Here is an 11,612-nt window from a genome sequence, read left to right on the forward strand (position 1 = left end):
GGATTCATCAGACAATTTTGCGAAACTAAACTACAACGAAAGCAGCCAAAAATAAGAAGTAAGAACGAAGTTATTCCTCAACATTGTTTTGAACCGCACTCAATGCCGCGTCTAACAACTCTCAACATCGTCTCAAACATCCGTCAATGTCGTACCCGGCACCCCTTAATATTGTTTCATACAACGTCCAGGCATCCTTTTATATTGACCTAGGCATACATCATTTAATATCATCTATGTTGTCCCAACAATCCTCAATATTGTCTCATCAATGTCCAGGCATCCTTCTATATTGTCCCAAGCATACATCATTTAATATCATCAATGTTGTGCCCCAACAACCTTCAATATTGTTTCATACAACTTCCAGACATCCTTCCATATTGACCCAGACATACATCATGTAATATCATCCATGTTGTCCCCCAACAACTCTCACTATTGTCTGATACAACGTCCACGCATCCTTCTATATTGTCCCTGGCATACATCACTTCGTCTTGGTCATCCCTTAATTTCATCCCTGGGACTCTCAATATCATTCCGAATATAACTCTGTCTAAAACAACTCTCAATATCGCCACGAAAATATATTTATATTGCCCTGGCATTAACTTAATTTGTATCCCTTAATATCGTCACTGGCAACCCTTAACAGCATAACGGACATTCCTTAGTATCGTCTTGGACATTAGGGAATATCATTCCTGTTCTTCCTCAACATAGCCTCCAACATTCCATAATATTGTCTCTTATAACCCTCAACATCAAATCTATCGTCCCTCAATATCGTCTGGGATATCCCACAAAATCGCAGCTGCTACACAACATAGCCTCAAATTCCCCTAATATTGTCCCTTGCAACTCTTACATTGTCTCGAACATACTTCTATATTGTTTCTGCATGGGTCAACATCATCTCTAGCATCCCTCAATATCGTCCCGGACATCACACAGTATCGCAGCTGTGTGATGAAAATCCCTTAATATTATCCCTTGCAACTCTCAACATTGTCTCAAACGTGCTTCTATATTGTTTCTGCATAGGTCAACATTATCCCTAGCCTCCTTCAGTATCATTCCGGACATTCTACAATACATTACTTAGAACTCTCGTAATATTGTCTTACTAATAACTCTCAACACTGCCAGGACGTCCCTCAGCAGATCTTCCACATCTCTCAGATAATATTGGGATAACATTATCTGAGAGATTTCTCAATATCATCCTTGTCATCCTCGACATAGTGTTAATATCTCGTAATATTGTCTCTTATAACTCTTAACATTATCTTAACACTATACCGTCCGGCGACACAACAGTAGTGTCGCGCGAAAAGTATCGCTCAACGGCCGGCGTCACCACATTGGTGTCGCTCGCTACGTATGGATCTAAGTAATCTGAATTTTCTGCCGGCACCAAGCGAATAAATTTTTGTGAAACGTGCGGATGGCAAAGTGTTAAATGCCTTTCTTTATTGTCCTTGCACAGATCAACATCATCCATAGCATAGACTCAACATCCCTTAATACTGTTTCTTACTACTCGATATGTTCCCGAATATACTTTTATATTTCCTTTATACGTTGACATCAGTAATATTCCTCAATATTGTCTCTAACAACCCTCAACATCGTTCCTTACAGCACTCAATGTCGTCATTGTCGACATTGATTTTACATTCTTCGGCATCATCTCGAACATCCCTTAACATTGTCCTTGGTACCCTACAATGTCTCTCTGCACATCCCTTAATATACTCTTTACAACATTGGTTTTTATTATTATTTTCTTCTACATCCTCCTTGGCATTTCTCAATATTGTTCTGACCTTCCTCAAATCTTAACTAACATTTTGCAACATCCTTCATAATTTCTTTCAATTGATAAGTCCTAAGGTTATCAAACACACTTATCTTTTTTCAGTCCTAGATATCTCCTCTGTCATAGCTCAACAACGTACCTAACTACTTTCAATATTGTCTGTAACACTTTTTAAGGTTATCACTTACCTCTCTCCAGTACTATCCCAAACAGTATTGCCGCACGCAAGAAAATAAATGTACCAAAATTCGTACTGAAAATGAAAAAAATGTTGAGACCTTTTTTTTAGTAATAAGGTAAAACAAAAGTTGCAAGAAGTACTGAAAATTGTGATTGAATAAATTGTGGTAAGATCCGAAACGGTAAATTTAAAAAAAGTTGTACTGCATTCCCTAAAAATGTATGTACGGATTTTGTACTGAATTGCTACTTTCACGTACTTTATCCACGAAATCGTACTGAATTCAGTACAATTGTACCGAAACGGCAAAACTGATCCCAAATGTTACTCATCAGCTTGTCTCATACTTTTTAACATCTTTGTCGACATCTATTGATATACAGTCTGTCCGTAAAGTAACGGATATAGGTGATAAAATCGTAATAAACGGTTTATTTAAATTTTTAGCAATTGTTTGCTGTAAAAATTACTTTAAAGTTTAACTACTTCAGATTTGTTGACATGATGAAAATAGCAGTAGCCATGAGTAACTATGGTAACCAATTATTTTAAACAATTTCCTAAGTGTCAAAAACTGATTTAGGAAATAGTTGACCTCTTTAATACAACATACCCTGATGACCAACTCATTAGCCAAAGTATAGTGACCCTAGCTGTGACTAAATTTAAAAAGCATAGCCATGTCTCGAAACATTTCTCGAAGTCTGGCCTACTAAATGTTTCAGCGGAAGTTCAACAAACCGTGGTTTTGGCTGGGCAAGAAAACCCTCATGTTACTCTAGAAGTATTGGGTCTAATTTAGACATTAATAAATCAACGGATCACAAAATTTTAAAACCCGCAAAATACGATTTATTTACGAGCAATGAATCGTAGTTTTTCTAACAATAATTTTGCAACGATGACGAAGACTTTGTCAAAAACATAATTTTTTCAACGCAGGAACATTTACATTGAATGGACAAGTAAATAGACAAAGTTGTCGGTATTGAGCTACCTAACATCCAAATTAGCCAAGAAAGTGGCACACCCAATATCCGCGAAAGATTTGTGGAAACCTTAACTGGAAAGAGATGTTTAAATTTTTTCAAAACGATGTCATTCCTTCCATGTTCGATATTCCAACAAGATGACGCGCCACCACACTTCAAGAAGGTTTACTAAATCAGTTTTTGACACTCAGGGAATTGTTTAAAATAATTGGTTACCATAGTCACTCATAGCTACTGCTATTTTTATCATTTATTCAAATTTGAAGTAATTAAACTTTAAAGTAAATTTTCGTATGTAAAAAATTTTCGTATGTATCCAATATTACTATTGACTGTACTAGATTCAGAAGAAAATCCTTTTTCATATTCCCTAATAAAAATGGTTGATTGCTATTTGAAAAAAATATCGATGACGTCATAACTCGTTTAAAAATGGCGGAAAAAATTTGAAATCTACACCAAAAAATTTCAATCTTTAGACCCGTTTCAGGGATTTTTCCATAAACCGTTTATTATGATTTTATCACCTATATCCGTTACTTTACAGACATACTGTATAGTGTGACCCATTTAAAAGCCGAACACTATTATAAAATTAGTATTTATTGTCTGATGTTTTAATATTTATTTATTGCAAAATCGGGCACAGTATGCAGAATAAGAGGTTATTCATAGCATCAATTCTATCTCCAGTGTTCACCATTCGAAGCATAGGGAAATTCTGGAAAGCGTTGGTTCGAGGTGTCGGTTAAAGAACAAAACTTCAAAACGCAATAAACGGGGGGAACATGCATATTAATACCACTAAGGAGTGAAGGAGAATCACATATAGGTATAATATAGAAGTTTAAAGAAGAGTACATCACCACGGACATGGCCTGGCTACGGGTCATAATCCTGAAATGTTTGTAAGAAGAGTCATAGTCAGAGTATTGTGTTGAGCATTTAAAACATAATTTGTTTCAAACTTCTTTTGAATTCTTTGTGTCCTAGATATGTACTTCTGCTACTTTGCGGACCAAACGACACTGCAATAGTTAAGGGTACTGTAAACGAAAGCAAAATACAGTACTTTGCTTGCACTAACATTTGTAAAAGAAGCTGTGAATCTCTTCACAAAACCTAGCATTCGCCAGGCTTTGGATACCATCAAATTGGTATGTGTGTCAAAAATCAGTATGCTACACTCTAAGGGCGATATAAGGATTGGTTTTTTTTTTTTTTGAAAGCAAAAGAAAATGCTTTGATACCCATAAAGTAATGATTCATAAAAAAATTAAAGAATTGACAATATATAAAGTGTTAAACAATGGTTTTCTTTTTTTTTTTTGAAAAAAGAATTCTATTAATATAATATTGTTACTTAGACGAAGTCTGTTTGTATTTAATGGGAAAAAAGGGATAATAAAAAATACGTCGAATCGATCTGACCTTAATGGTATCGTCTTCAAATCGAAAGATCTCAGAATCCTCAGCCTTTTAATTCCTCTGGATGGCGGTGGATTAAATTTGAAGATGATAATTCGCTTTCAGAGGAAATGGTGGAAAAAAAGTCTATATTGACAAATGAAAATTCTATGCGTTAATATTAAGTTTCATCAAAAAAAATAATGAAAAGCATTGTATTTTATTTAATAAGAATGACGAAAATCTTACCTCAATTTCAACGAGGCTTTACGTCGAATAAATTTTTATTTCGTGATCAAAAAAAATCCGGAAAACTCCGTAAATGATAATTACTATTATCAGAAGAAAATATCGTATTGTGAATTAATCCGCTAACTTGCGTTTTGTTTTCACGACTCAAAATTTATTATAAAAATTTTAAATATGTCGAAACCAACAAATTATTCTGTCACAATCGATACTATTATGTTGACGAAAAATTCAGAATGTTATGAAAGCATATCCGGGTTTTTTTATATACCCTTGCTAACAAAAACTTGGTCTTAACGTCATTTCTTGGACTGCGTGTTTCAAAACAAATTTTAACAAAAATTATACTTAGTATTTATATAAAATGAAAATTTATAATTGTTACTAAAATCTTGAATAAAATTTGGAGCAATATTGAAAGTTTAAAATTATTATTAAAGTATTTAAATTTTTGTAAAATTTCCACCTGCGGTTGAATGGGGAAAGTTGAGGAACGGTTTTATTTTTATAAAATAGGAATTGCCATTATTGAGGATACTGCTGAAAAGAAACATCATAGATCAAAAAAATTATGTGGCTGAAGTTAGCTTCAGATTTAAATCCACAACAGATTCAGATTTTAAAATTACAGTTGACCAACCAAGTAGTGAACATGCATTTTAATTATTATTTTTCTCAAACCCCACGGAGTGTCGCACTCTGCGACTAGTCTAGATAATTCGAATAGGTCCTGTAGTATGCAACCTACCTCTGGCATCCCCAGATTTACCGTAGGGACGCCAGGGTAAATTTTTAAAGTATAGTCATTTTCACTACTAAACACCACGTTTAGGCGCCTGATAATCCGGGGTTTTCTCCCATGCATCGTACAAGTGAGTGGTACACCTTTCTGGGACACTCTGTATCATTTATTATAAAAATTGTTGCGCTTGTAGAACCACATTGTAAGTTGTTTTTAATTTTGTTTACAACCTAAAATTATTTGAACACACGATTTCTACAATATTGTAATTTTAGAGAGGAGAAAAAGTTGGGCAAAGTAAACAGGAAACTGGGGCTGGACGCTTGCTGAAATGAAATATTAGTAGGAACTTTGGAGCACCTTTCAAAATGAAACCATCTTTTGCAATGATTGCAACTAATATATCTGGATTCATTATAGAGTCCGCATCGAGGGCAGTGCTTTTTAATGTTGTCAGAATTTTCTAATAAATAAGTCTGCACCCAAAGTCGATATTGTTCTGAATCTAATTCTTCAGTACTATAAAATAAGTCATTGACAATGCATCGGCGACCTATAATATTTATAAAATAGATAACATAAAATCCACAGTTTATGTCGTCTGATTGTTTTTGATATTTATAACACGTTACCAATTTCCATCCTTTAATGCTGATTTTGTTTTCATTAGTTTTTGATCTGTTACAAACCTGCAAGAACTTTTTAACCATGTTAAATATTTTATTATCCAAGTTTGTTTGTCCGGGATCGAGAAAGTAGATTAATTTGTCGGACATACTTAAAAGAATTAACGTCCAGTGGCAATAATTCACGTTATAAGGAATCAATTCATATTTGTAATTTTTTAAATTTTACTTATAAATATTTAAGTTCAAGGTGTCGTTTTCCGAAAACATAAACTGAGTTGAAACAGTATCGACGTAGTAAATATAAGAAGACATATTTTTCAAAAAAGAAAACGCAAACACGTCGATGCAGTAATTCGATAACCACTTGTCGGATAATGTTATTGAATTAATAACAGTTAAATTTTTATTGGAATGCAAACGTAAAAAATCATCGCTCATTAATTTGATTGTTGTATTACTATAACTGTAAATACCAACAAGAAACGTTTTTTTTTGAGTAAATGTTGTTTTATTCCAGCTCAAAATAATAATCAGCGTTGCATATTAAACTATTAGTATGATGATCTGAATCATTTGAATAAGAGGAACATGGCGACGGTGCATCCAACTGCAAATCGTGAAAATTTGTGCTACAACATGAAGCTGTTTCCTCTTTGACGCTGCAATGGATATGCTTTTCAAGAAAACATACGAAGCAGCAGCCTGGTATAGGAAAGTCCGACAGACTTCAGTAAACTTTCACGAATTCAACGAGTAGCTGGATTAGCAATCTCTGGTGCGATAGGCACAACGCCAACTCTAGCAATGGAAGTTCTGCTTGGCCTATCTCCTCTGCATTTGCATATAGAGAAAGTGGCTAGAACAACCATTTACAGATTTAAGCAATATGGTCAAAACTGTTCCGACATGTCCTACCAATGGGCTGCGGAAGACATTATAAGCACTGATACTGTGCTATCAATGAAGTCAGATTTGGCTGTATCACTATCAGTGATTAATGCTCGATACCAGATTGTACTGCCTGAGCGGCAGTGCTGGACCGAAAATGAAAATTCTCTGGTTCAGGCAGACATTTGCTTGTACACAGATGGATCAAAAACGCCTGAAGGGGTAGGAGCAGGAGTATACTGCCAGACACCTCGAATTAAGCAAGCTTACAGCCTGGGTACGTACTGTACTGTATTCCAGGCGGAAGTATTTGCTATTGACATGGGTGCTAAAATCCTTCTTGAAAGAGGGGTGAAGAACATGACAGTACGAATTTTTTCAGACAGTCAAGCCGCTCTCCAGGCGCTGCAAGCCGTGAAAACGGTGTCGGCTCTGGTCAATGATTGTAAGAGAACATTAAACACACTGAGCTGTGATAACAGAGTCTCTCTGATCTGGGTCCCGGGTTACTCTGGGGTTGTTGGCAATGAAGCGGCAGATAAGCTAGCACGAGATGGCAGCGCTGAAGCGTTTGTGGGGCCGGAACCAGCAGTTGGTGTATCATTTGCGATGGCCAAATATAGGATTGGACTGTGGGCTGAAGAGAGACTTCGCCTACTGTGGACCAGTTCTCCTGGAATGAGACATGCTAAGGTGTTTATTAACATCGCCACTGTCAAACCCGGGAATATTTTAGGACTTGCCCGTAGTAGCATAAAAGTTCTAATGGGTGTTTTTACTGGGCACTGCCGATTAAAAGCACACCTCAACTTGTTAGGTTTAGCCGACGATGTTGAATGCCGACTATGTGCGGAGGAAGCAGAGACGGTTGAGCATGTTTTATGCCACTGCCCTGCCGTTAACCGTATCAGATTCTCGATTTTTGGGTCGCAGTTTATCTCCTCAAGGGATCTGAAGGACCTTTCGCCGAGCAAGGTATTAATGTTCGTTAAGAGCATTGGACTGCACGGTGAAATAACGATATCTATCGGGGTACAATAGATCCTTAGGGTCGCGATGCAAGGTTGGTTAGTCCGCCTACCCGATATGTAGTCGATGCAATGTAATGTAATGTAACATGAGGGTTTTCTTAGCCAGTCAAAACCACGGTTTATTGAACTTCTCCTGAAACATTTAGTAGCCCAGACTCCGAGAAAATTCTTTTTAAATTTAGTCACAGCTAGGCTCACCATACTTTGGCCAAGGAGTTGGCGATCAGGATGTGTTGTATTAAAGAGGAAATTGTTTAAAATAATTGGTTACCATAGTTACTCTGCTTTTTTTATCATGTCAACAAATCTGAAGTAGTTAAACTTTAAAGTAATTTTTCTCGAAAATTTTCTTATGTAGCCAATAGTAATATTGAGTTTACTAGATTCAGAAAAAAATCCTCTTTCATTATTCCGTAATAAAAATGGGGGATTGCCATCTGAAAAAAATATCGATGACGTCATAACTCATTTAAAAATGGCGGAAGAAATTTAAAATCTACACCAAACAATTGCAAAAAATTTAAATCTTTTGACCCGTTTCAGTGATTTTTCCATAAACCGTTTATAATGATTTTATTGCTTATATCCGTTACTTTACGGACATCCTGTATATATCCATTTTATATGGTGCTTAATCCATAATTGCTCAGATATTTTGTAAAAAATCTCTAGCATGTTTATCCAATATTTCACCCCTAAAAACGTACACACGATCTGGAATGCAAAAGATTTGTCAAAATCAGACAATAAATACAAATTTTATGAGGCTTTTAAATTGGCCACACTGTAGTTCTAGGGCTCTCTCGATATCGTTCCTGATATATCTCGCTGTGGTGAATACATCCAATCATCACTTATCATTGACAAAACTTCGACTGATGTTGTATTTCAAATTGTAAGTACTGGAAATGAAAAATAGCGGTTATCGCGTTAAAATGAATTTTAAGAATTATCAATGCATATGGATGAAAGAAAATTTGTTTGATAACAAATTAATAAAAATCTGCAAACCTTGAGTTTTGGTTACGTAATAAACAATTTATCTTAATGATACGAACCATGACCTTTCAAGATTCCTCCGTATCATCGAGAATTAAATTCTAGTGAAGCAGTACGGAGTCATGAAACACCATGTGGTAAATAGAAACCCGGAAGATGGAAGAATCGTGGTGTCCCCAACATGCGAAGAAGATTGAAGAGTTTTATGCAAAAAAAAACAGCTTTTAGTTGATGTCGTTGATTCATACATGATTCGCATTCATAATAAATCTACAAGAGGAGATTAATGAACGTTTGAACAATTAATTTTGTTATTAAATTTTCATTTATACAATTTTGTATACGGTGCTTATTTGCGTTGGATATTTATATAAATATATATGTGTGAAATAATTTTAGGTTACAAAACTTTCAATGCAAACATATTTATTTATTTTGCAAATTTTAAATTCATACGTTAACAGTTTCTATTGTAAAGCTATTGAATTTTGGCCTTGATACCATGCGTACCTCTTATCTCTCTTTTCTGAATGCGTTCTCATTTCCCAATCATCCGCAAAGTTATTCTTGTAAATCAGTATTATTTCGATATATTATTTAATAACTGTTTTTTTTTTATAACATATTCATTAGCACACTATCTTTATAACATCCTGTATTCGAAACAATAAATCGCTGTTAAAAGAAAAATATATAACTGAAATTATTGTTTTAGATTGGGGTCAAGAAGCCGTTTCAAAAGCGGAAATCCTCCGTTTGATTTACCAAGGTCGTTTTTTACATAGCAACGTTACTTTGGGCGCATTAGGATTACCCTATGGTAAAACAACAGTTATGCACCTTGTTCCTAGAGAAAATTTACCAGAGCCTAACTCACAAGGTATGTATATCTTAAATTAAAATTAATTAAATCAATTTTTTGGGTTAACTCCTTTATCCTTTGTTTTAGATCAACGACAAAAAAGTAAAGGAGGTAGCAGTAGTTGTTGCTCAGCGTCCTGTTGCATTTTATAAAATAGTATTCGATCGATTTTTACTACGTATATTTTAAATGCAGAGTGTAGGCAATAACATCTCACCACCTTTTTAAATAACCAAAAGAAAACAATTTATTTTATTGAGAAGGAAGGAAAGAGAAAAGAAAAAAAAAGTGTGTGGTTAGTTGAATGAAATAATAATTAATAATGAAAACGATAAGAAAAGGACAAAGGACATTTTTTCGACGTTCTCACCCCTTTTTTTAATTTAATCGAAAATTACTTAGATGTTTTAAACGCTACTACTCAAAAAAATATTAAGAAAAAAAATGAGAAAGTAAAAAAAAATGAAACGAGGGTTAAAAAATAAGACTCGATGTTTTAAAAAAATAAACGCGGTTAAAGTTTCCACGATTGTTGTGATACATAAGTTTAGTGTGTTAAAAAATAACGATATAAAAAATTATTTAGTAATTTGTGGTAAGGAATAACGAGTTAAAAAAATAATGACGAGATGAAGTGTGCCAGATGGACTTGAAAAGGTTAATCTTATTAAAAAATAAAAAGAAAGCAAACGTTTTAAGCGGTCAATTTACGTTGAATTATTTAATTTTTAAAGTACTTAAAAGAAGAAGACAAAAATATTTTTAAACAATCATCCAAATGTTATGGGCAGAATGTAGAATATTAGTGTTATATGACAACATATTTGAATTGGAGTTAAATTGAGTACTTTTAATACTTGTTGAATATTCTAAATTAATTTATGATGAATTTATTCATTTAATCGTAACAACAAAATTTAGTTGAATTTAATTTCAATGATTTGTCGTGGTATTTATAATTGCACAATTGTTTGCTAACGTTTAATATTTCGATTTACTTCCCGTTATTTAGACCACTTTTGGCACCCTCATTCCCATTGTATTTTTATACAACATGTAGGTGTTTAATATTCACATTTTTTTCGCCTATTAACTTTATTTTCTGGTAAAACTGTTTAAGTAATTAGTCACTATTAAAGCAATACTGTTATCATTCCATTTGCATAGGAGAATGGTGTCGCGTCCTACTTAATGATGAAATGTGCCTCTATTTACCTAAAAACGATTGATTCTAATCATGAGTTAGTTTCTAATTTTCCATTCAATGGGGAATCCAGTCTTTTGTACCCAATAAATGCAGTATATATGCAAGTTTGGGCAATTATGAGTTGGATAACCAAAGATAAAACCCGTTATTTGTGTCCCATCAAATAATTATATGAAGAAACCATATTAAAATCAAAAAGTATTGAACTAAACTTTTATGCATGAAATACGCTCACAGAAATATTACTTAGCACCTTCAGGTTCATAAATAATAACTTTTTTTCATTTTCTATTGACTGAGGTCAATCACACTGGGATCAAACAAACTCTACTCAATTTTTAGTTGTTTATATATCTCATCACTCTTAAATTATTCAACTACAGGTATAGAAAGATCATTGTTTTAATTTTTTAGTCTTTGGTTCTAATGTTCTTAATCTTTTAGTGATTTAATAAACAAAACGATTTTGCAATCAATCTAAAGTATCTTCAGGAACACCTTAACAAATTAAAAAAAAATCCTTACATAATTTTGTCTGGCATTTTTTTTCCTGAAGATGCCCTAATTGAGACACGAAACCGGTAGAACAAAAATATAACT

The 11,612-nt window shown here is 33.9% G+C and overlaps 1 protein-coding gene across 1 annotated transcript in view; it reads left to right on the forward strand.

The window, feature by feature from the left end:
* The window catches only part of LOC139432239 (ubiquitin like 3), a 54,018-nt gene extending 43,951 nt beyond the window's left edge, over window positions 1-10,067 (forward strand). The window contains exons 3-4 of the mRNA XM_071200688.1: window positions 9,659-9,823; window positions 9,893-10,067. Of these exons, the coding sequence (XP_071056789.1) occupies window positions 9,659-9,823; window positions 9,893-9,957 (230 nt within the window). The 3' untranslated portion in view covers window positions 9,958-10,067. The remainder of the gene's footprint in view (window positions 1-9,658; window positions 9,824-9,892) is intronic.
* The last annotated feature ends 1,545 nt before the right edge of the window (window positions 10,068-11,612 follow it).

Source organism: Onthophagus taurus, chromosome 11 (genome assembly GCF_036711975.1).
Source record: "Onthophagus taurus isolate NC chromosome 11, IU_Otau_3.0, whole genome shotgun sequence".
NCBI classification, from domain to species: Eukaryota; Metazoa; Arthropoda; class Insecta; order Coleoptera; family Scarabaeidae; genus Onthophagus; species Onthophagus taurus.